The sequence below is a fragment of the Medicago truncatula genome, chromosome 4 (genome assembly GCF_003473485.1).
Source record: "Medicago truncatula cultivar Jemalong A17 chromosome 4, MtrunA17r5.0-ANR, whole genome shotgun sequence".
NCBI lineage: Eukaryota > Viridiplantae > Streptophyta > Magnoliopsida > Fabales > Fabaceae > Medicago > Medicago truncatula.
In genome coordinates, this window is record NC_053045.1 from 22,103,009 (window position 1) to 22,129,834 (window position 26,826).

The following is a 26,826-nucleotide window of genomic DNA, read 5'->3' on the forward strand; positions in this document are numbered from 1 at the left end:
TTGCATAAACACAAAAGCGGGAGGGCTCCGGCCCTGGAACGCCTTGTCGTTCAAAGCGGTGGAACACTTTGTTGTTCAAAGCGGTGTTTAGCGGTGAGGGCTTCGACCCTGAATATGGTACCACATGCATTGTAGAGGAGTCTTAGTGGAGTTGTGGAGTATTGCATGAGTCGATGTTGTTGGTTTTAATTGCCATTTGTTGTTGATGTTGATAATGATGATATTTATATATGTTGATGAATTATTATTATGATAGGGTGTTAGATTCAATTGATGCATTCATTATCGATATTTATTGTTGTGAATCTCACCCCTTCTGCTTGAAAATGTTGCCCTTCCTATGGGTAACTTGCAGGTGATCCTGAGTAGTAGGTGGTGGCTCAAAGTGTCTAGGGCTCTGATACGTGGGATGGGATTTTAATGTTACCTTCATTCCTATGTATCAATTTTTGAATATTGTTGATGTAGCCCTATGGTTGTTGAATTTATGTTGATAAGGCTTTTATGCCAAGATTTAATTATGGAGATTTAAACAGTTGTTGTTGTTGTTTTGATGCAAATTTTCCGCTGCAAAATTAATGATGATTTTGAAGGATGTTTATTAAATAGATTTTATATTCTATTTAAGAAATTTTGAAAATGTAGTGTGACATGCCCGTTTGGGAATTACTCTGATGCATGTTTATTTATTATTAAATTGATTTTGGATAACGGGTGTTACAATTGGTATCAGAGCAGATTGGTCCGTCCGGCCAAGTAGTAGAGTCGTGTTGAGCCACCTAGGATTGAGTGTCAACTCTAATGTTAATTTGTTGTTGTTCTGAATTGTTGTTTCTTATGTAGAACCTTAAGATGGCTGGTCGTAATGATGCTGCTAATGCTGCTGCACTTGAGGCTGTAGCTCAAGCTGTTCAACAACAACCGCATGCTGGAGCTGGTAACGGTGAAGTGAAGATGTTGGAGACCTTTTTGAGGAATCATCCACCAGCATTCAAGGGAAGGTATGATCCCGATGGTGCCCAGAAGTGGCTTAAGGAAGTGGAAAGGATTTTCAGGGTTATGCAATGTTCAGAAGTGCATAACGTGCGGTTCGGAACGCACATGCTAGCTGAAGAGGCAGATGACTGATGGGTAAGTGTGTTACCTGTGTTGGAATAGGATGGAGCTGCAGTGACCTAGGCTGTGTTCAGGAGAGAATTCTTGAATAGGTACTTCCCGGAAGATGTCCGAGGAAAGAAAGAGATTGAATTTCTGGAGCTGAAGCAGGGTGATATGTCTGTCATAGAGTATGCTGCAAAGTTTGTGGAACTTGCAAAGTTCTACCCTCATTATACTGCGGAGACATCTGAATTCTCCAAATGTATAAAGTTTGAGAATGGCTTGAGAGCTGACATCAAAAGAGCCATTGGGTATCAGAAGATCAGAAACTTCTCTGAATTGGTAAGTAGCTGCAGAATCTATGAGGAGGACATGAAAGCTCATTATAAGGTGATGAGTGATCGAAGGAGCAAAGGACAGCAGAGTCGTCCAAAGCCGTATAGTGCTCCTGCTGACAAAGGGAAGCAGAGGTTGAATGATGAGAGGAGGCCCAATAGATGAAATGCTCTTGCTGAGATCGTTTGTTACAAGTGTGGCGAGAAAGGCCACAAGAGTAATGTTTGTACTAAAGATGAGAAGAAGTGTTTCAGGTGTGGTCAGAAGGGACACACTCTAGCTTATTGCAAGCGTGGTGATGTTGTTTGTTATAACTGCAATGAAGAGGGTCATATCAGCTCACGGTGCACACAACCGAAAAAGGTTAGGACCAGTGGTAAAGTGTTTGCTTTCACTGGTACGCAAACCACTAGTGAGGATCGACTTATCAGAGGTACTTGTTTCTTTAATAGTACTCCTTTAATTGCTATTATAGACACTGGTGTTACTCATTGTTTCATTGCTATTGAATGTGCTTATAAGTTGAGTCTGGTTGTATCTGATATGAAAGTAGAAATGGTTGTTGAAACTCCAGCTAAGGGTTCAATAACTACTTCTCTTGTGTGTCTAAGGTGTCCGTTGTCTATGTTTGGTAGAGACTTTGAAGTCGACTTAGTGTGTTTACCGTTGACGGGAATGGATGTTATTTTTGGGATGAACTAGTTAGAGTATAACCGAGTTCATATCTATTGTTTTAGCAAGACGGTGCATTTTTCTTCTGCGGAAGAAGAGAGTGGAGCAGAATTCCTAACTACTAAACAGTTGAAGCAGTTGGAGCGCGATGGAATTCTTATGTTTTCTTTGATGGCATCTTTGTCGTTAGAAAATCAAGATGTGATTGACAGGTTACCAGTGGTGAATGAATTTCCTGAAGTTTTTCCTGATGAGATTCCAGATGTACCACCAGAAAGGGAGGTTGAATTTTCAATTGACCTTGTTCCGGGAATGAAGCCGGTGTCGATGGCACCTTATCGCATGTCAGCTTCTGAGTTAGCTGAATTGAAGAAACAGTTGGAAGACTTGCTTGATAAGAAGTTTGTAAGACCTAGTGTTTCACCGTGGGGAGCGCCTGTGTTGTTGGTAAAGAAGAAGGACGGTAGCATGAGGTTATGCATTGACTATTGTCAGTTGAATAAAGTTACAATAAAGAACAGATATCCACTTTCTAGGATTGATGACTTGATGGATCAATTAGTGGGTGCAAAGGTTTTTAGTAAGATTGACTTGAGGTCAGGTTACCATCAAATTAAGGTGAAGGATGAAGATATGCAGAAGACGGCCTTTAGGACACGATATGGACATTACGAGTACAAGGTGATACCTTTCGATGTTACTAATGTGCCTGGTTTGTTCATGGAGTATATGAACCGGATTTTCCATGCTTACCTGGATAAATTTGTGGTTGTATTTATTGATGATATTCTGATTTATTCTAAGACTGAAGAAGAGCATGCAGAACATCTGAAGATTGTGTTGCAAATATTGAAAGAGAAAAAGTTGTATGTTAAGTTGTCGAAGTGTGAGTTCTGGTTAAGTGAAGTGAGTTTTCTGGGCCACATTATTTCTGGTAGTGGTATTGCAGTTGACCCGTCAAAAGTTGATGCAGTATCACAATGGGAGACTCCGAAGTCAGTGACTGAAATCAGAAGTTTCTTGGGTTTGGCTGGTTATTACCGCAGGTTTATTGAGGGATTTTCGAAGTTAGCACTTCCGTTGACTCAGTTAACCTGTAAGGGTAAGTCGTTTGTGTGGGATGCTCAGTGTGAGAGTAGTTTCAATGAGTTGAAGCGAAGATTGACAACTGCTCCTATTTTGATTCTACCGAAGCCGGAAGAACCATTTGTTGTTTACTATGATGCGTCTAAGCTGGGCTTAGGTGGTGTTTTGATGCAAGATGGTAAGGTGGTAGCGTATGCTTCTAGGCAGCTAAGAATTCATGAAAAGAATTATCCTACGCATGATTTGGAGTTGGCTGCGGTGGTTTTTGTTTTGAAGATTTGGAGGCATTATTTGTATGGTTCCAGATTTGAAGTATTCAATGATCACAAGAGTCTAAAATATTTATTTGACTAGAAGGAGTTGAATAAGAGGCAGAGGAGATGGTTGGAGCTGTTGAAGGATTATGATTTTGGCTTGAATTACCATCCTGGTAAAGCCAATGTGGTTGCAGATGCCTTGAGTAGGAAAACGCTGCATATGCCTACTTTAATGGTGAAAGAATTCAATTTGCTAGAACAGTTTAGAGACTTGAGCCTTGTCTGTGAATTGACACCTCAAAGTGTTCAGTTGGGGATGCTGAAGATTAATAGTGATTTCTTGAATAGTATCCGAGAAGCACAGCAAGTGGATGTGAAGTTTGTCGATTTAATGGTTGCTGGTAATGGCACTGAGGATAGTGACTTCAAGGTTGATGATCAGGGTGTGTTGAGGTTCAGACGAAGAATTTGCATTCCTGAGGATGATGAGTTGAAAAAGTTGATTTTAGAGGAAAGTCACAAGAGTAGCTTGAGTATTCATCCGGGAGCTACGAAAATGTATCATGATTTGAGGAAGCTGTTTTGGTGGTCCGGTTTGAAACGTGATGTCGCTCATTTTGTATATGCATGTTTGACTTGTCAGAAGTCTAAGGTTGAACATCAGAAGCCTGCAGGGTTGTTGACACCGTTGGATGTGCCGGAGTGGAAATGGTGTAACACCCCGTTTCCCAATATCAATTAAAATAATAATAATACATCAATCATCAGAGTAATCACAACGGGCATGCCACATTTCTTCATTTAAAAATCTTCTAAATAGAGTGTATATAAAAAATCTACTTAGTCAAACGTCATTCATAAAATTGTCATTAAACTTGCAGCGGAATATTTGTAACATCAATAAGTCTACAATAATTATTCTTGGCATGAAAGCCATTTCAACATAAAATTCAATCAGAAAGGGCTACATCAGCAATATTTCAAAAATGATACATAGTAAAGAATTCAAGCAATAAAATCCCATCCCACGTATCAGAGCCCTAGACACTGTGAGCCACCACCTACTACTCAGGATCACCTGCAAGTTACCCATAGGAAGGGCAACATTTTCAAGCAGAAGGGGTGAGATTCTCAAACAATAATAATAATATATAATAACATAAATGAATCTAACACCCTATCATCATAATCATTCAGCAATTATAGTATAGCATCATTAGCAACTTCATCATCCAACAGTAATAGAAATAGTAAACAATGACTCATGCGACAACCCGACTTCACCTCTAAGACTCATGCAGGACATGACAACTCTCCTAAGACTCCTCAACAATTGCAACTATGCATGTGGTACCATAACATAGCCGAAGCCCTCATCTTTATAGAATGGTTAAAGCATTCTTTTATTAGGACATGAGTCCTCATCATAACATCGTTTTGAACAACATAGTGTTCCATCGTTTTTGAACGACAAAGCGTTCCAGGACCGAAGTCCTCATCATAACATCATTTTTATGCTTATGCAACTGACTCCACTTGTGTATATCTGCATACAACTCAACGACAAATGCATATGTACTCATATGACTCACCACCCCTTAATGCAACATGTTTCATTCACTTGATTCAAGTATTCCAACATCTTCAAAATTCATAAAAGTTAAACAACTAAATATCATCATAAATTAAGTAGGATTTTATGTTTATACAAAGGTTATACAAGCTAGAAGGAACACCTAGAAGTACTCAAAAGGATCCCTTAGTGCACGAAGCAAGGTTCAGAAAAAGGCTGACTAACACTCAGTTCGCTTAAGCGACGGCTAGCTCGCTTAAGCGACCATTTTACAGTAGGTCTGGGTTCAGTTCGCTTACGGGTCGCTTAAGCGAATTCTTGGCAGAATCAAACTTAATTTTCGCTTACCAGCTCGCTCACTGTTCGCTTAAGCGAACGGGTAAAATCTAATTCCTGGGCAGCTACATGAATGTTCGCTTAAGCGACCACTCATCTGGGCAGGGTAAAAGTTACGATTTTCAGACTTCTCCTCACTCCAAAAACCCAGTTTTAATCCCCTGATCACCCAAAACGTTTTCCAGAAATGTTTACAAGTCCTATATACAATCAGACATCAAAAGGAACAGCAACTAAACATCAACAACATCAATTCAGCCCAATCAAGCATTCATACAGAACTTCCAAAATTCATCCATCATATTCTATTTTCATTTCAATTACGATCAATATCAACAACATGGATTAAGAAATCATACTAATCATTCAAATACAACATTATAAACCTGATTCTTACACCTTTTCTTTCAAAATCATCATTAACCCTTATTTTCCCAATTTTTACCTTAAGAACAGTTTAATTGATTAATTTTTAGAAATTACATATTATGACTATTGAAAGATAATCCCACCCTTACCTTAGAATTGCAAAGACAAATAGCACAACAAAATCAGTTCCTAAGTTCTTCTCTCTTGGTTTTCTCTCTTTGCCTTAGCTTTTCTCTTCTCCACTTGTTTTCACATTAAACTGTTTTCTGACTTTTCTTTCCTTAACTCCCTAAAACTATAACTTCTCTTTTTTCATTAAAACCTCCCTTATTACTATTAATTTCTAATTATTCCCCAAACACTTAATTAATTCCATTATTCATATTATTCTATTTATATTAAATAAATTATATAAATAAATACTACAAACCACATATATCACATATATCAATTAAAAACACACAAAAGACTCTAACTAATTCTAAAAATAATAAAATAACGACTAGGGCGTTACAAATGGGATAGCATTTCTATGGATTTTGTGGCGAGTTTACCAAACACTCCGAGAGGGCATGATTCTATATGGGTTGTGGTCGACAAGTTGACGAAGTCGGCGCACTTCATTCCGATTAATATCAGTTAACCGGTAGCTCAGTTGGCGGAGATTTATATTCATAACATTGTGAAACTACATGGTGTACCGTCGAGTATTGTGTCGGATAGAGATCCGAGGTTCACTTCTAGATTCTGGAAGAGTTTGCAAGATGCTTTGGGTTCGAAGTTAAGGTTAAGTTCGGCTTATCATCCGCGGACAGATGGTCAGTCGGAGAGGACGATACAATCTTTAGAGGATTTACTGAGAGTGTGTGTACTTGAGCAAGGTGGAGCTTGGGATAGTCACCTACCGTTGATAGAGCTCACGTACAACAACAGTTACCATTCGAGTATTGGTATGGCACCGTTCGAAGCTTTGTATGGTCGGAGGTGTAGGACTCCTTTATGCTGGTTTGAGTCAGGAGAGAGTGTTGTGTTGGGACCGAATTTGGTTCATCAGACTACAGAGAAAGTCAAGATGATCAGAGAAAAGATGAAAGCGTCGCAGAGTCGACAGAAGAGTTATCATGACAAGCGTAGGAAGGCCCTTGAGTTTCAGAAGGGTGATCATGTATTTCTGAGGGTTACTCCTATGACAGGTGTAGGACGTGCATTGAAGTCGAGGAAGTTGACTCCAAAGTTTATTGGTTCGTATCAAATATCGGAGAGGGTTGGGACAGTTGCATATAGAGTTGGTTTGCCACCACATCTTTCAAATTTGCATGATGTGTTTCATGTGTCGCAACTTCGGAAGTATGTAGCGGATCCTTCGCATGTTATTCCGAGAGATGATGTGCAGGTTAGAGACAACCTTGCAGTTGAGACCTTACCATTGAGGATTGAAGACCGTGAGGTGAAGAAGTTGAGAGGCAAGGATATACCTCTAGTGAAGGTTGTTTGGGGTGGAGTAACTAGTGAAAGTTTGACTTGGGAGCTGGAGACTAAGATGCGGGAGTCGTATCCGGAGTTGTTTGCTTGAGGTAAGATTTTGAGGACGAAATTCTCTAATTTGGGGAGAGTTGTAACGCCCTAGTTGTTAATTTATTTATTTTGGATTTATTTAGAGTCTTTTATGTGATTTTAAATAATATTTGTGATTTATGTGGTGTGCATTATTTTATTATATAGTTTATTTTAATAATAATTAGAATAAGTGGGAAATTAATATTATTTTGGAGTTGGGGGAGTTAATTAGGATTTAATAAGAATTAAGGGAGTTTAATGAAATATAAGGAAGTTACATTTTGGGAGTTAAGAAAAGAGAATATCAGAAAAACGTTTTTAGGTGAAAATCAATTTTTGGGAGAAAAGGAAGAGAAGAGCAAGTAGAGCCAAGAATCGATTTTGTTGTGCATTTCTTTCTGCAAATCTAAGGTAAGGGTGAGGTTTACTTCAATTGTATTGATTCTGAATTCTGATTTTGAGTTTAACAGGTTTTGGTAGAATTTGGGAATTCTAGGTTTATGTTGAATTAGTGGGTTTGAGTGCAGAGATTGTTGTTTTGATGTTAGAATTAGGTTCGGGTTGCATACAACACTTAGTTTAGCATCTGTAAACTGATTTGGGGAGTGGAATTGAGAAAATTGGGATTTTGGGTAAAAACCTGCATTCTGATCGTGCTGACATTCATCGCTCGCCTAGGCGAGTGGACTTTCCCGCCTCGCGAGTGAGCAATGTTCATAGCTCGCCCCGCGAGCAAGCCAACTCGCCATGGCGAGTACCCGTGAGAAAAACATGATTTTTGAATTGTTTTTATAAGTTGTAATATGGATAGTTTTAAGTACCTAGATGATTTTAGAGAGGTCTGGGACAATTTTCAGATTAAAAAGATGAATAGGGAACTTAAAAATGAAGATTTAGTGAGAAAAATGTCAAAACTCCCGAGAGCACCCCTTTTCCAGTTCGCCTCGTACTCGCCTCTGCGAGTATCCATTTTGCTTGAGCTCGCCATGGCGAGCAGATGCACTCGCGAGGCAAGTTGCCCAGTTTCAGAGCTGTTTGTGTTTAATTGTTTATTGTTGATTGATATTGGTGTTTAAGCATGATTATGATAAATTGTGCATTTTTCTGGAATGATTGGATTGTTTATGATGACCTGTTGATCTTTGTGATGTATGTTACATTAATTAAATCATACATGGAGTTTTGTTTAGCGGAGTTGTAAGTCATATGTACATATATGCATTGTCTAGTGTTGGAACAAAATGTGTTTCCCAATGAACCTTATTAAGTTTTGATGATAACAAGGTATTAAAAATTGTCAATTGGTTATTACTAATAATTGTTCAAGTGTACAGGACCAAAGGCTACTCAAGTTATTTCAATAGGTCTTGGAAGAACAATGGAATGTAAAAGAAATTCTGAGCATCTGAAGAAAACTGCTCCTGAAGCTGAAGTGCTTCTGAAGTAATGACGTCATCAGAAGCAGAAGGTCTTCAGAAGCAAAAGTTTTCATCAGAAGCAATATCTTCACCAGAAGCTACGTTTGATCCTTTAATCAAACTGAAGATTCAAAGTAGCTGATTCTCAATTCAGTCTTATCCAAGAAGAACGAAGAATTGAAAGGGAGGTATCAACGGATATATGGATAGCACTGAGCACTTGTCTCTCGTTAATAGAGTTGACAAAGTACAAGTGTACAACCACTACCTCCACTACTCTGTTTTCTGTCTACGCTACAAGACAAAACAACAGCCATGCCTGCAGAATTTGTACACTCAAGATGGGAATGAATTTGAAGCTTATTCTTCAAAGGACTACACCCAAATCAGGCAAAGGATCACTGGTGGATAATCAAAGGATTTCAAACGACTCTTTAGACGTGCTGATTATCTCAACGTCTCTTTCACGCCTCTATATAAAGGAGTGAAGACTTGAAGATTAAATAGAGAGATACATAAGTTCAAAAGCGCCAAAACTCTGTCAATTTGATTCTACAAAGCACACTGAATTTCTGCACTGATTTGATACATCTTAGAAATTCAAAGTCTAGAGTCTTTTCTGTATTGTATTGTGAACACCACTGATTGTATATCAAGTGTTCAATTCAAACTCAATTCTCTGTATTTTTGTTTGATTAGAAGTCTCTTGCCTGCGTGCTTGAGCATTAGAAGTCTCTTGCTTAGTGCTTGAGCATTGGAAGACTCTTGCTTGTGTGCTTGAGCATTTTTGTGAAATCTCATACTTAGAAAGTATTGAGCAGTTGTAATCTTTGTGATTATAGTGAAATCTCCTTGGAAGTGCAAGGGGGACTGGACTACTTCCGTGTTGTGGAAGGAACCAGGATAACTGCTTGTGTCTTTGTCTTTCTTTTCTCTGCTCTGTTCTTTTCCGCTGCAATCTGACTCTGATCATTTCATCAGAAGCAATCAAACTGCTTCTGAAGTTTTATCAGAAGAAGTATTTTTTAAGAGAAAAAGAAAACACAATTCAACCCCCCCCCCCCCCCCCTTCTTGTGTTTTTCACCTTCAATTGGTATCAGAGCTTGCTCTGTTATCACAGCACTTAACCGTGTTACAGTTCAAGATCTATTAGAAAAACATGTCTGGAGATGAGGAATCAGTTACTACAAAATACACAAGTGTCAAGCATGACTATGATACTGCTGATAAGAAAACAGACTCTGGAAAAGCTCCAAAGTTTAATGGAGATCCAGAAGAGTTTTCATGGTGGAAAACTAATATGTACAGCTTTATCATGGGATTGGATGAAGAGTTATGGGACATACTGGAAGATGGAGTTGATGATCTGGATTTGGATGAAGAAGGAGCTGCTATAGACAGAAGAATACATACTCCTGCTCAGAAGAAGCTTTATAAGAAACACCACAAGATAAGAGGAATCATTGTGGCTTCTATACCTCGCACCGAATACATGAAGATGAGTGACAAATCTACTGCGAAGGCTATGTTTTCTTCTCTATGTGCAAACTTTGAAGGCAGCAAGAAAGTAAAATAGGCTAAAGCTTTGATGCTAGTTCATCAGTATGAACTTTTCAGAATGAAGGATGATGAGAGTATAGAAGAAATGTACTCAAGATTTCAAACTTTAGTTTCTGGATTGCAAATACTGAAGAAAAGCTATGTTGCTTCTGATCATGTTAGTAAGATTTTGAGAAGCTTACCTTCAAGATGGAGACCCAAAGTAACTGCTATTGAGGAAGCTAAGGATCTAAATACTTTAAGTGTTGAAGATCTTGTTAGCTCACTCAAAGTGCATGAAATGAGTTTAAATGAGCATGAAACCTCTAAGAAGAGTAAATCCATTGCTTTACCATCTAAAGGAAAGACCTCAAAATCTTCCAAAGCCTACAAAGCCAGTGAATCTGAAGAAGAATCACCTGATGGAGATTCTGATGAAGATCAATCTGTAAAGATGGCTATGCTGTCCAACAAGCTTGAGTATCTGGCAAGGAAGCAGAAGAAATTTTTGAGCAAGAGAGGTAGTTACAAGAACTCCAAGAAAGAATATCAGAAGGGATGCTTCAATTGTAAGAAGCCTGGTCATTTCATTGCTGATTGCCCTGATCTTCAGAAGGAGAAGTTTAAAGGCAAATCCAAGAAATCAAGCTTCAACTCCAGTAAATTCAGAAAGCAAATCAAAAAGAGCTTGATGGCGACCTGGGAAGATTTGGATAGTGAATCTGGTTCTGATAAAGAAGAAGCTGATGATGATGCTAAGGCAGTCACGGGGTTAGTGGCAACAGTATCATCAGAAGAAGTATCAGAAGCTGAATCAGATTCAGAAGATGAAAATGAGGTATATTCCAAAATCCCTAGACAAGAACTTGTTGATTCTCTAAAAGAATTTTTATCACTGTTTGAACACAGAACCAATGAGTTGACAGATTTAAAAGAAAAATATGTTGATTTGATGAAACAACAAAAGTCAACTCTATTGGAACTGAAAGCTTCTGAAGAAGAACTCAAAGGGTTTAACCTCATATCAACAACATATGAAGATAGACTCAAGAGTCTTTGTCAGAAGCTACAAGAAAAATGTGATAAAGGTTCAGGCAATAAACATGAGATTGCCTTGGATGATTTTATTATGGCTGGAATAGACAGAAGCAAAGTTGCTTCTATGATCTACAGCACATACAAGAACAAAGGCAAAGGGATTGGATATTCTGAGGAGAAATCCAAAGAATACAGTCTCAAGAGCTACTGTGATTGTATCAAGGATGGATTGAAATCCACCTTTGTGCCTGAAGGTACAAATGCTGTAACTACTGTTCAGTCAAAACCTGAAGCTTCTGGTTCACAGGCTAAGATCACATCAAAGCCAGAAAACCTTAAGATCAAGGTGATGACAAAATCTGATCCTAAAAGTCAAAAGATTAAAATTCTGAAAAGATCAGAACCTGTTCATCAGAATCTGATTAAACCAGAATCTAAAATCCCAAAACAAAAGGATCAGAAGAACAAAGCAGCTACTGCTTCTGAGAAAACAATACCAAAAGGTGTCAAACCTAAAGTATTGAATGATCAGAAGCCACTCAGCATTCACCCTAAGGTACAAGGGAGGAAAAATAAAACCTCCAAAACTAACCCAAAAGGACCCATGAAGATATGGGTACCTAAATCTGAATTGGCCAAAAATGCAGGTGTGCTTAAGGGCAAGAGAGAAACAAAGGTCATGGTACCTAGACAGCGGATGTTCAAGGCACATGACTGGAGAGAAAGCTTTGTTCCTTACCCTTACAATGAAAGATGGAGGAGAAGTGAAGTTTGGTGGCAACCAAACTGGAAAGATCATTGGTACAGGTACTATTGGTAATTCCTCCATCTCAATTAATAATGTGTGGCTAGTAGATGGTCTGAAGCATAACCTATTGAGCATTAGTCAATTTTGTGACAATGGGTATGATGTAACGTTCAGTAAGACCAACTGCACACTAGTCAACAAGGATGACAAATCCATTACATTCAAGGGAAAGAGAGTTGAGAATGTCTATAAAATAAATTTCTCTGATCTGGCTGATCAGAAGGTAGTTTGCCTTCTGTCAATGAATGATAAAAAATGGGTATGGCATAAAAGGTTGGGACATGCTAATTGGAGCTTAATTTCTAAAATTAGCAAGTTACAACTGGTCAAAGGATTGCCTAACATTGATTATCATTCAGATGCACTTTGTGGTGCATGTCAGAAAGGGAAAATTGTGAAAAGTTCTTTCAAATCTAAAGACATTGTATCAACCTCCAGACCCTTAGAATTACTCCATATTGATCTTTTTGGTCCAGTTAACACTGCATCTTTATATGGAAGTAAATATGGATTAGTCATTGTTGATGATTACAGCAGATGGACTTGGGTAAAATTCATTAAAAGTAAAGACTATGCATGTGAAGTGTTTAGCAGCTTCTGCACTCAAATACAATCTGAAAAAGAATTGAAAATTTTGAAAGTCAGAAGTGATCATGGTGGAGAATTTGAAAATGAGCCATTTGAACTTTTTTGTGAAAAACATGGGATTCTCCATGAGTTTTCTTCTCCTAGAACTCCACAACAAAATGGGGTTGTAGAGAGAAAGAACAGAACCTTACAAGAAATGGCCAGAACCATGATCCATGAAAACAACTTAGCTAAACATTTTTGGGCAGAAGCAGTCAATACTTCATGTTATATTCAAAATAGGATCTATATCAGACCTATGTTGGAGAAAACAGCATATGAACTCTTTAAAGGAAGAAGACCCAATATCTCTTACTTTCATCAGTTTGGATGTACTTGTTACATCATAAACACTAAAGACTATCTGAAGAAATTTGATGCCAAGGCTCAAAGAGGAATCTTTTTAGGTTACTCTGAAAGGTCAAAGGCATACAGAGTGTATAATTCAGAAACACAATGTGTTGAAGAATCTATGCATGTAAAATTTGATGATAGAGATCCTGGAAGTAAAACTTCAGAGCAAAGTGAAAGTAATGCAGGTACAACTGATTCTGAAGATGCATAATAATCTGATCAACCTTCTGATTCTGAAAAGTATACAAAAGTTGAATCTAGTCCAGAAGCTGAAATCACTCCAGAAGCTGAGTCTAATTCAGAAGCAGAATCTAGCCCAATAGTACAGAATGAAAGTGCTTCTGAGGACTTTCAAGATAACACTCAGCAGGTTATTCAACCTAAATTCAAGCACAAATCTTCACATCCTGAGGAGCTAATCATTGGAAGCAAAGATAGTCCTAGAAGAACAAGATCACATTTTAGACAAGAAGAGTCATTAATAGGACTGCTTTCAATAATTGAGCCTAAAACTGTTGAAGAAGCTCTCTCAGATGATGGATGGATATTAGCTATGCAAGAAGAGCTAAATCAATTCCAAAGGAATGATGTGTGGGATCTGGTACCCAAACCCTTTCAGAAGAACATTATTGGAACAAAATGGGTATTCAGAAACAAGCTGAATGAACAAGGAGAAGTAACCAGAAACAAAGCCAGACTTGTTGCTCAAGGCTACAGTCAACAAGAAGGCATTGATTACACTGAAACATTTGCTCCAGTTGCAAGATTGGAAGCAATCAGGTTACTTCTATCCTACGCAATTAATCATGGCATAATATTATATCAAATGGATGTCAAAAGTGCCTTTCTTAATGGTGTCATTGAAGAAGAAGTGTACGTTAAACAACCTCCTGGGTTTGAGGATCTTAAGCATCCTGACCATGTTTATAAACTTAAGAAATCACTATATGGCTTGAAACAAGCTCCCAGAGCTTGGTATGATAGACTAAGTAATTTCTTAATTAAAAATGATTTTGAAAGAGGACAAGTTGACACAACACTCTTCAGAAGGACTCTTAAGAAAGATATTTTGATTGTGCAAATATATGTTGATGATATAATATTTGGTTCTACTAATGCATCTCTTTGCAAAGAATTTTCTAAGTTAATGCAGGATGAATTTGAAATGAGTATGATGGGAGAATTGAAATTCTTTCTTGGAATTCAAATCAACCAAAGTAAAGAAGGAGTATATGTTCATCAAACAAAATATACAAAGGAGCTTCTGAAGAAGTTCAAGCTAGAAGATTGTAAAGTGATGAACACTCCAATGCATCCAACCTGCACCTTAAGTAAAGAAGATACTGGAACAATAGTAGACCAGAAGCTATACAGAGGTATGATTGGTTCTCTGTTATACCTCACTGCATCTAGACCTGATATTTTATTCAGTGTATGCTTGTGTGCAAGATTTCAATCAGATCCTAGAGAATCTCATTTAACTGCAGTTAAGAGAATCTTCAGGTATCTGAAAGGAACAACTAATCTTGGACTCCTGTATAGGAAATCCCTAGATTATAAGTTGATTGGATTCTGTGATGCTGATTATGCTGGTGATAGGATTGAAAGAAAATCAACCAGTGGAAATTGTCAATTCCTGGGAGAGAATCTGATATCCTGGGCAAGCAAAAGACAAGCAACTATTGCTATGTCTACAGCAGAAGCAGAATACATTTCAGCTGCAAGTTGTTGCACACAACTACTTTGGATGAAACATCAGTTGGAAGACTATCAGATTAATGCTAACAGTATTCCCATTTATTGTGATAATACTGCTGCTATTTGTTTGTCAAAGAATCCAATTCTACATTCAAGAGCCAAGCATATTGAAATCAAACACCATTTTATCAGAGACTATGTTCAAAAAGGGATTTTAGATATACAATTCATTGATACTGAACATCAATGGGCTGATATATTTACAAAACCTTTATCTGTTGAAAGATTTGATTTTATTAAGAAAAATTTGAACATGCATTTTGTGTCTGATTGAAAAATTGCTTGCCTCTGAATAAGAAGTTTGGTTCTGAAGTTTATTCAGAAGCATTTGGTTCATCAGAAGCTCTTAACTGAGGTTCTGAGGAAAATGTGCTTCTGAAGATGACGTCAGCACTAAAACTTCAGAAGTGGTATTCTTTGCTTCTGAATAGCATGGTTAGTGGGAACGTTGGTAGTTACTTTATGTAACAGCTGTCCCATTACCCAAAAGGTAGTTTTCTGAAGAGTCTCTGACGTGGTCTATTTGTATTGGAGTATAACAAAAAGGGCAATGATGTTTTATTTGCTTTTTAACATACTTACACGCGCCCCCAATTTGTCATTAATGCTGTGTTTGTTTGTCCCTTCTGAATTGCAAACGTTTTAATAAAAACACTAAGTCAATTCACACACTTCTCACTTCACAACAAACACTTTCTATTTTCTTCTCAACCCTCTGCGAAAGTAAGCGCATTCACTCAACCTCTCAAAACACCTTAGAACCCTAAAACTACTTCAAATCAATGGCATCTTCAAGTTCTGCTGGTGGTTCGTCATCAAATATGGATATAGATACTCCAGCATATGAGATCAAAGGAAGAACTATGTCTATTGAGGAATGGGAGTTAATCATTCAAGCGGAAAATCCAGTGGATTTCGCTTCTCTAACTCACCATGGGTGCGACTTGGTAAAGTTCTACAAGAAGCAGAAGCTGATGAGTTACTTCAGTCTTCTCAATGGTCCTACTTACGAAGTGCTGGTCAGACAATTCTGGGTAAGAGCTTCAATTTTTGACAAAGTTGCTGCTAAACAAGAAGAAGCTCAGTTGATTCTGGTTGATCCTACTTTGGAAGGAAAAACCAGAGAAGAAATGGGTCTACTCGCCTTCACTGGGACTGAGATTAGATCAAACGTCATGGGGATTCCTGTAACAATCAATGAGCAAGTGATTGCTCAAGCCATGAGAAGGGATGCTGCTGGGACATACGATGGAGAAGAGATTCCTAACCCCAGAACAAGCCCTTGGAAGGAAATTGTAAACAACACTATTTACGGATGAAAGGATGCTAAGCCTTACAGCACCTTAAGCATGGAAAAGAAAATGCTGCTGAAGATCCAGAATGAGAACATCTTTCCCAAAGGTGGAGGAAATGATCAACCTTCACTTGGTCACAAAGTCTTTCTGCATCACACCATCTCTCAGGAAACAACAATGAACGTTCCCAAGTATATGTTTAAATATATGATCAAGGAACTTAAGAAGAGTCAGATGGAGAACAGGAAGTACGTTCCCTATGGAAGGCTGCTCTCCATAATCTTTCAAGAAGGAGGACTCCTAAGTGCCCTGAAAGATGTGGGCATTTATGATAATCAGAAGCTGGGAGCAGTCACAGGAAAAATAATCAATGGGGCAACTCTGGTCAAGATGAGGTTGATTTCAACTTGCAAGAAACTAGATACAGATATGCATGAATCTGATGTCATATCTGATCTAGTCACTCATCACATCCCCATCTGCAAGAAAGATCCCCTGGATGTGCAAAGGGCCTACATCTTGGACTTCTACAAAAGCTACAACAAGAAGATCAGCTTGAAAGATATCCCAGAAGAGATGTATGGTGGTGATCTGCCTGTGGCCAAAGGCAGAAAATCTAAGAAGAAGCAGATCACCAAGGAAGAATACCTTGCTGAAGATGCTGCTGAGAAGGGTGCTCAGAAGCATCAGAAAGCTAAGAAAGAAAAATCTGCTATGTCCACCATTCTTGAGGAGGTGGAGGATTTGGATGATGTCCCTCTTATCACAAAAAGGACAAGGAATGCTCAAGAAACAGCAGAACAGCCTGCTTCTGAACAAACAGGTTCTGAGCAAGCTGCTTCTGAAGAGCCTCCAAGTCCCAAAAAGAAAAGAGAAGCTGCTCTTCAGACCATCAAAAGGAAGAGGTCTAATTTAACAAGAAATCTGAAGACAGCTGAAGGACGAAGGGCAGAAATGTTGGAAGAATTGGAAGAAAACTGGGATGAAGACTCAAGCCCCAAGAAGGCAAAAAGGACTATAACTTCTGAGACTATAGTCATGCCCAGTTTTGAAATGTCTGAAGAATTAAAGCAGTATGCTAGGGAGTATTCTGCATCCAAGATAGCAGAAAGGAAAAGGATGAAGGAATTGTATGAGAAAGAAAGGGATGAGCGTCTCAAAGCTGCAGGGTATGTGCCTACTCCTGTCGTTGCTGCTTTAGCTTCTGAGTTAGAGCAAGAAACTATTCAGCATGGAGTAACTCTGCTTTCTCAAGCCCTGAAGAATAAGCAAGCTTCAGGAGCCACATCATCAGATCCTTCTACAAAAGCTCCAGAAGCACCTCAGTCAGAACCTCTTTCTTCAGGTAATCCATCCAAAGCTCCAACTTATACTCAGTTTCCTACTCTACCCTCTTCACCCTCTTCATCATCCACAGAATCAGATGACCAACCCCTTAGCCAACACATAGACAAACTTCTAAAAACCAAACCTACCAAACTAACAGAATTTGGAACACTTGACTATGAGAGAACTCAAATAGAATTTTCCAAAAATAGGATTAAACTGTGTGAGAAATTCAATTTGCCTACTACTCATCCACTATATCCAGATATTCCAGAACCTGTTAGTATACAACAACCTGAACCTAACCAAAAACCTACCCAAACAAACTCACCAAATAACCAAACTCCACAAAAAGCCTCTGAAGTAGTTTCAGAAGCAACTACTTCAGAAACCCCCAACAACAAGAAAACTCAACCCTTCACAACTTAGAAAAACATCTAGGTGGTGAAATGCAACCAACACCCACAAAGGCCTCTAAGACAGTCCCTGGAAAGACTGTGTTAGAAAACCAACAAACAGAAACCATCCCTGAGCAAACTGTTCCTGAGCAAACTGTTCCTGAACAAACTGTTCCTGAACAAACTGTTCCTGAACAAACTGTTCCTGAACAAGATGCTTCTGAACAAGTTGCTCTTGACCAGCAAACAACTTCTGACCAACATATAGCCTCTGACCAAACAACAGAACCAGAACAACAACCAGAGCCACCAATAATAGACTTAACCTCTGACCAACCTTCCACATCAAATACAACTCAATCTGAACCTTCAACCATCCCTGACAGTATCCTTGAGACTGAGTATATAGAGGAACAGCTGATCAGACTTAGTGATGAGATTCAGGCACTGATTCTTCGCAGAACAGTTCCTGTACCTCTTATTCACTATTATGATCAGTGGATGGATCTGGAGAAGAGCTTTGTTGATCTGATGAGTCAGCTCAGAACAAAATGTGTGTCATCTCACTCTGCTATGTTGAAGAAGCTATTGGATGATATGCATGAAGCAGCTAAGGAGAAAGAGCTGAATTTTGTGCCTCTGCTGGACATCTCTCCTTACTATCCAGAAGAAGAGTACATCACAAGGGCTGCAAGAATTCATGCTGGGCATAAAAGGAAATTAAGGGAAAAGGATGAGCTACTTCAGAAGAAAGATGATCAGATCAAGTATCTCTTAGAACAGTTGTATAAGCAAGCCCAACCTTAGTTGCACACCCAACACTAGCTTGTTTTTTACTTTTGTTCTTAGTAGCTTTGTCTTTGTATCTTAACCTTTCTTTATATATATTATCATTGTTTCTGGATCTTGTGCTTTTTCACCTTCAATATGTTTTGCTCTGAAATACTATTTTTTTAAGGTTTATATGTTTATATGCTCTGCTACTCTTTCTTTTGTTTTTATTCTTTTTGTTGATGACAAAAGGGGGAGTAAATGTATAGTATTTTTAAGGCACTGAGCCCCACTATAACCACTTCTAATTTTTTTTAAATACTTCTGATCTGATTTTTATGAGTATTTTATTGAAATTTAATTAATAAGAATAGAACTCAGGGGGAGCTTACAAACCTCACCTTAAAGATCTATTAGACTCAGGGGGAGCTTACAAACCTCTATCCCAGTGGTCAACTTATTAATTAGATCAACAACAATTGAACATTTTAAATACTATTGTTTGTCATCATCAAAAAGGGGGAGATTGTTGGAACAAAATGTGTTTCACAATGAACCTTATTAAGTTTTGATGATAACAAGGTATTAAAAATTGTCAATTGGTTATTACTAATAATTGTTCAAGTGTACAGGACCAAAGGCTACTCAAGTTATTTCAATAGGTCTTGGAAGAACAATGGAATGTAAAAGAAATTCTGAGCATCTGAAGAAAACTGCTCCTGAAGCTGAAGTGCTTCTGAAGTAATGACGTCATCAGAAGCAGAAGGTCTTCAGAAGCAAAAGTTTTCATCAGAAGCAATATCTTCACCAGAAGCTACGTTTGATCCTTTAATCAAACTGAAGATTCAAAGTAGCTGATTCTCAATTCAGTCTTATCCAAGAAGAACGAAGAATTGAAAGGGAGGTATCAACGGATATATGGATAGCACTGAGCACTTGTCTCTCGTTAATAGAGTTGACAAAGTACAAGTGTACAACCACTACCTCCACTACTCTGTTTTCTGTCTACGCTACAAGACAAAACAACAGCCATGCTTGCAGAATTTGTACACTCAAGATGGGAATGAATTTGAAGCTTATTCTTCAAAGGACTACACCCAAATCAGGCAAAGGATCACTGGTGGATAATCAAAGGATTTCAAACGACTCTTTAGACGTGCTGATTATCTCAACGTCTCTTTCACGCCTCTATATAAAGGAGTGAAGACTTGAAGATTAAATAGAGAGATACATAAGTTCAAAAGCGCCAAAACTCTGTCAATTTGATTCTACAAAGCACACTGAATTTCTGCACTGATTTGATACATCTTAGAAATTCAAAGTCTAGAGTCTTTTCTGTATTGTATTGTGAACACCACTGATTGTATATCAAGTGTTCAATTCAAACTCAATTCTCTGTATTTTTGTTTGATTAGAAGTCTCTTGCCTGCGTGCTTGAGCATTAGAAGTCTCTTGCTTAGTGCTTAAGCATTGGAAGACTCTTGCGTGTGTGCTTGAGCATTTTTGTGAAGTCTCATACTTAGAAAGTATTGAGCAGTTGTAATCTTTGTGATTATAGTGAAATCTCCTTGGAAGTGCAAGGGGGACTGGACTACTTCCGTGTTGTGGAAGGAACCAGGATAACTGCTTGTGTCTTTGTCTTTCTTTTCTCTGCTCTGTTCTTTTCCGCTGCAATCTGACTCTGATCATTTCATCAGAAGCAATCAAACTGCTTCTGAAGTTTTATCAGAAGAAGTATTTTTTAAGAGAAAAAGAAAACACAATTCAACCCCCCCCCCCTTCTTGTGTTTTTCACCTTCATCTAGTTGTATGTAGATATACACAAGTGGAGTTAGTTGCATAAGCACAAAAGCGGGATGACTCCGGCCCTGGAACGCCTTGTTGTTCAAAGCGGTGGAACACTTTGTTGTTCAAAGCGGTGTTTAGCGTTGAGGACTTATGTCCTGAAAAAGAATGCTTTAACCATTCGATTAGCGGTGAGGGCTTCGGCCCTGAATATGGTACCACATGCATTGTAGAGGAGTCTTAGTGGAGTTGTGGAGTATTGCATGAGTCGATGTTGGTTTTAATTGCCATTTGTTGTTGCTGTGGTTAATGATGATATTTATATATGTTGATGAATTATTATTATGATAGGGTGTTAGATTCAATTGATGCATTCATTATCGATATTTATTGTTGTGAATCTCACCCCTTCTGCTTGAAAATGTTGCCCTTCCTATGGGTAACTTGCAGGTGATCCTGAGTAGTAGGTGGTGGCTCAAAGTATCTAGGGCTCTGATACGTGGGATGGGATTTTAATGTTACCTTCATTCCTATGTATCAATTTTTTAATATTGCTGATGTAGCCCTATATATGATTGTTGAATTTATGTTGATAAGGCTTTTATGCCAAGATTTAATTATGGAGATTTAAATAGTTGTTGTTGTTGTTTTGATGCAAATTTTCCGCTGCAAAATTAATGATGATTTTGAAGGATGTTTATTAAATAGATTTTATATTCTATTTAAGAAATTTTGAAAATGTAGTGTGACATGCCCGTTTAGGAATTACTCTGATGCATGTTTATTTATTATTAAATTGATTTTGGGTAACGGGGTGTTACAATATTTATGATGAGGCCTTCATGCCAAAGACTGCTGTAGTTGATGAATAAATTTCGCTACGAAGTATTGATTATTATGTTGAATGAATTTTTGAAGGATAATTATGTAATTATTCCACTTATGATTTTTAGAAAAGAAGTTTGACATTCCGTTTATGTTATTTACTCTAATTATTATTATGAAATGTTTATGTTGGGAAAACGGGGTGTTACAATTGGTATCAAAGCAAGTTGGTTTGTCCGATCAAGTAGTTGAGTCGTGTATTGTTGAGTAACAGTTGTATACTGTCTTATGTTGTTTCGATTGTTGTTTGTTGTGTATAGAACTAAGAATGGCTGGAAGAAACGACGTTGCGATTGCTACTGCATTGGAAGTTGTGACTCAAGATGTGGGGCATCAGCCTAATGCTAACGCGGGTGCTAATGCTGAAGTGAGGATGTTGGAGACTTTTCTGAGGAATCATCCTCCTACCTTCAAAGGAAGATATGACCCTGATGGAGCTCAGACGTGGCTCGAAGAGATTGAGAGAGTGTTTCGTGTGATGCAATGCACTGAGGTTCAGAAGGTGCGTTTTGGTACGCATATCCTAGCCGAGGAAGCTGATGATTGGTGGGTGAGTCTTCTACCTACCCTAGAGCAAGATAGCGCGGTTGTTACTTGGGCAGTGTTTAGGAGAGAGTTCCTAGACAGATACTTTCCGGAAGATGTTCGCGGGAAGAAAGAGATTGAGTTCCTTGAGCTGAAGCAAGGAAATATGTGAGTGACTGAATATGCTGCCAAGTTTGTGGAATTGGCTAAGTTTTATCCGCACTACACTGCTGAGATTGCTGAGTTTTCCAAATGTATCAAATTTGAGAATGGCTTGCGTGCTGAGATCAAGCGGGCAATTGGTTACCAAAAGATCCGTACTTTTTCTGAGTTGGTGAGCAGCTGCAGAATCTATGTGGAAGATACGAAGGATCATTATAAGATTGTGAATGAGAGGAAAAGCAAAGGTCAGCCGAGTCGTCCAAAGCCTTACAGTGCTCCTGCTGATAAGGGAAAACAAAGAGTTAATGACGAGAGGAGGCCTAGAAAGAAAGATGCTCCTGTTGAGATTATGTGCTATACTTGTGGCGAGAAAGGCCATAAGAGTAATGCTTGTCCTGGGGATGTGAAACGGTGCTTTCGTTGTGGTAAGAAGGGACATACACTTGTTGAGTGTAAACATGATGATGTTGTGTGCTTTAATTGCAATGAAGAAGGTCATATTGGTTCGCAATGCAAGAAGCCTGAGAAAGCGCCGACTACTGGGAGAGTTTTTGCTTTGACTGGTACTTAGACAGAAAATGAGGATCGTTTGATCAGAGGTACATGTTATTTTGATAGTACACCTTTAGTTGCTATTATTGATATTGGTGCTACACACTGTTTTATTGCTATTGATTGTGCTTCTAAGTTGGGTCTTGCTAAGGGTTCAATAACTACTTCTCTTGTGTGTTTAAGATGTCCTTTGTCTATGTTTGGTCGTGATTTTGAAATTGATTTGGTTTGTTTACCTTTGAGTGGAATGGATGTAATCCTTGGTATGAACTGGTTAGAGTACAACCATGTTCATATTAATTGGTTTAGTAAGTCGGTGTATTTCTCTTCTGCTGAAGAGGAAAGTGGCGCAGAGTTCTTGTCTATCAAGCAGCTGAAGCAATTAGAACGTGATGGAATTTTGATGTTTTTTTTGATGGCGTCCTTGTCTATTGAGAATCAAGCAGTGATTGATAAGCCACAGGTTGTATGTGATTTTCTAGAAGTTTTTCCTGATGAAATTCTTGATGTGCCTCCAGAAAGATAAGTTGAATTTTCGATTGATCTGGTTCCGGGTACGAAGCCTGTGTCTATGACACCTTACCGTATGTCAGCTTATGAGTTGGTTGAGTTGAAGAAGCAGTTAGAAGATTTACTTCATAAGAAGTTTATAAGACCAAGTGTTTCACCTTGTGGAGCACCGGTATTGCTAGTTAAGAAGAAAGATGGTAGCATGAGATTATGCATTGATTATCGATAGTTGAACAAAGTAACGATAAAGAATAGGTATCCACTTCCGAGAATTGATGACTTAATGGATTAGTTAGTGGGTGCACGTGTGTTTAGCAAGATTGACTTGAGGTCGGGTTATCACCAGATTAAAGTGAAAGATGAGGATATGCAGAAGACAGCTTTTAGAACACGTTATGGACATTATGAATATAAAGTGATGCCCTTCGGTGTTACAAATGTGTCAGGTGTGTTTATGGAGTACATGAATCGCATTTTTCATGCATTTTTGGATCGTTGATGAGTCATTTATTATCTATTTTAATATGTTATTTAGTTTTGTTTTAATTAGGTTTAAGTTTATTTTATATTTATATTATTTCCTTTTTGAACTATTTTAGTTTAATTGCATATTGTTATATTTCAGGAACGAATATTTGATGGATTGAGTCTTGGAGCAAAAGAAAGGGATTTGGAGATGATTCGGTACGAAAATACGAAGATTTGGAGACAAAATATGTCTCCCCCAAAGTCAGAAGCTTGGCACGGCCGTGCCACCCTCCAGAGTCACTTTTGCTGCTTTTGCTTAGATTTTAAGCTACTTTATTTTAGCCCGTAGTTTCTTGTGGAACATTCTAGTAATGTAATTGCTTAGATTTTAAGTCGAATGTATGCTATAAATAGAGTAGCTAGCCATCACAAATATTCATCTTTTCTTGGAATTCAATAAGTGACAATTGTCTTTCTAATAAAAGTTCTTTTTTTCCTTTACTTTCTTGTCATTTAATTTTATGCTTTCTCTCTTCTTCCCCATGTCTACGATGAACATGAGTGAGTAGACTTCTCTTTGTCTTGGGATTGTTGGATAAGTCTAAATGACATAATCCTAATCAAACCAATCTTTAAACCTTAATCTTATGTAACCCTAATCTCTAATCTAAATTCACCGCTTTAACATGGATTAACCATTATCAAACTGTGGAAACGAAAGTGGAGGATTTGATAATTGTTCGTCCATCATCTCAAATATCAATTCATAAAACGAAAGTGGAGCTTTGATATTCAAACAAGTGAATTTAGACAAGGATTGCAAAGGCAGCGAAATAGTCTTTGCAATCCTTGAGACGTTGATGGTTGATGTGAGTAAGAGGAGGTAGAAGGATGAGAAGTTGATGATGTTGATGGCGTGTTGTTGTTCTTGCTAACAATTTTAATTTCTCTTTTTCTTTCATTTATTTAATGCTTAAATGATTATGTGGCTTTTGAAAAAAAATTAATGTAAAAAATACAAAGCTGGCGTGACACATGACTAAGTCAAAATTGATGTTTTGCAAAAAGAACTAAACATGGAAGGGGTCTTTGGCCATTTTTTTAAATAGGGGATCAAAATCGTTACACTTTAAAACTTAAGGGGTCAAAAGTGCGTTTAAGCCATAAAATATTTAATAAAAATGCAAGTCGAAGAGATACAATCTCACTCGTGTAGGCATGGCAATGGGGCGGGGTGCGGACGGGTTTTGCCTTCCCCATCCCTATCCCTACTCCCATATACTTACTCGTTACCCTACCCATATCCAACGGGATGAGAAATTGAATCTCATCCCCGTCCCTAATGGGTTCGGGTATTCCCGCCCCATCCCCGTCCCCGTAGTGAATCAATTTATTTTAATGAAAAAAGAGTTTTTTAAGCTTCAATGATAATATTGTAATGCATTACTCAAGAATTTGCGCTCATTTTAACATTTTCTTACCGAATAATTTGGTTGCTCCTTTAACCATAAATTAAACTTTTTATATCATGATAATTATCAAACCAAATAACATGACATATCATTATCAACCCCCTCAACAAAAACAAAAACATGACATTTCTACATTCGGGTAGGGTTTGGGTAAGGGTTTGGGGAAGGTACATATATCTCCATTACCCGTCTCGTATCCGTATTATGAAATTGGGACGAACCAAAACCCATACCCCAGTCAAATTGGGAAAAACCCATCAAATCGAAGTTGGTTTGGGCGGGTACTCATGGGCACGGGTTTTGTTGCCATATCTACACTCGTGTCTGAGTCTAACTGGATTTTATTTCCTGCATTCAATAAAAAAGTTTTTTTTTTTTTGTAAGGTATAAAAGAGTAATTGAGTGTTCTATTGATTGGATTTTAATTCATAAAATACAAAAAAAAAAGAAGCACAAAATCGATTCCACTTTAATTAAATAAATAGAAAACACAAAAAGTCAAAAGTGAAAACAGATTTTGAAAAATGAAAGCAACCCACGTGAAAAAAAACTTCTTCCAAAATTCAAAAAAGCTTCACAAACGTGCTTTCTTCTTTCTACAGAAAAATAAAACACTCCATTGAAACATGAGGATTCTCAATTGACTCTCCCTGCGAAACGATGTCGTTTTTATCTCCAACCTCTTCACTCTCACTCTTCTTCTCCTTCTCCTTCTCCACACCATTCTCCACCGCCGGAGCTTGTTTCCGACCACCGCCAACACCTACTTTACCCGACCCACTAACCGTCCGTGAACACGACGGTGACCTTGACCTCCGGCCAGAACCTTCACCGGACTCACGACGAACTCCACCAGAACCTACATTAAGTTTCCTATTCGCCACAGGACTTGATTCTCTTCCACGAACTAACCTTGAACTGCTCTTCATTTTCTTCTCCGGCGACGGTTCTGGCCTCCTAGCCGGGGATTTTACCCTCCGTTCACTTCCACCGCCGGTGAGAGGACGCTTCCTTGATGGAGATTGATTCCATTTGTGTGTCGTTGTTGTGAAATCTCTGTTACATTGTTTGCTTGTTGCTTCATCTTCTCTCTTATCAGTAACAGTAGCAGTAGTTGCTGTAGTAGCAGTTGAGAAGCTCTCGGTTATGGTAGTTGCTTCTGAAAGCTGAGAAACTACTACCTCGGTTACTTCTTCTTTAGGAGCATTAGTTTGAAATTTCTGAGATGGGTTTTGAACTATTGCCATTTGGGTATTTGATTCTGGTATCAAAATTTGAACTTGGTGATGATGATGATGACCATTGTTTTCAAATTTCTGAGATGGGTTTTGAAGTAATGGAATTTGGGTGTTTGTTTCTGGCTTCAAAATTGGAGCTTTGGAAATGGGTGTTTCAGAGAGAACTTCTTTGACAGATTCTTCTTCTTCATAATGGATTGGATTTGATTTGGTTTGTGAGGATCTTAGGTGGGGTTGATGGTTTTTGAGGGAATTAAGGTTTTGTTGGTTTTGGGTTTTGGTTGTGGCTCTACTGAAGCAACAACCCATTTGGAAATTTTGGATTAGAAGAAAGGAAGGAAAAATGTGTTGAAGTTAGAAAGGTGGGTGGCAGTGGGACATAGGTAACGAGAGTGTTGGAATTCGAAATATTTGGGTTTGAAAAATCTTAATGAGACAAAATAGAAAAGTGTAACGGCTATTGTATTGTAAGTACAAATGTGAGAGGATCCATGCCACATTTTTCAACTGTTTAATTATACTTTTGGTCCTATCATTTTGATCAACTTACGAAAATGATCATATCTTTTTTAAATTGAATAAAATCGTCCTTAAACTATATATTTTTTGCAG

At 38.1% G+C, this 26,826-nt stretch overlaps 2 protein-coding genes across 2 annotated transcripts; one reads left to right on the forward strand and one right to left on the reverse strand.

The window, feature by feature from the left end:
• The first annotated feature begins 852 nt into the window (after nucleotides 1-852).
• Nucleotides 853-22,545, forward strand: LOC120579928 (uncharacterized). Its single transcript, XM_039832694.1, has 4 exons — nucleotides 853-937; nucleotides 17,324-17,467; nucleotides 21,548-21,654; nucleotides 22,024-22,545. Exons 1-4 carry the CDS (start codon nucleotides 853-855, stop codon nucleotides 22,543-22,545), a joined length of 858 nt encoding a protein of 285 aa, XP_039688628.1.
• Nucleotides 22,546-25,572: 3,027 nt separating this feature from the next.
• LOC120579929 (uncharacterized) lies at nucleotides 25,573-26,523 on the reverse strand. The gene has a single exon (XM_039832695.1). The coding sequence runs from the start codon at nucleotides 26,521-26,523 to the stop codon at nucleotides 25,573-25,575; it is 951 nt and encodes a 316-aa protein (XP_039688629.1).
• Nucleotides 26,524-26,826: the final 303 nt, after the last annotated feature.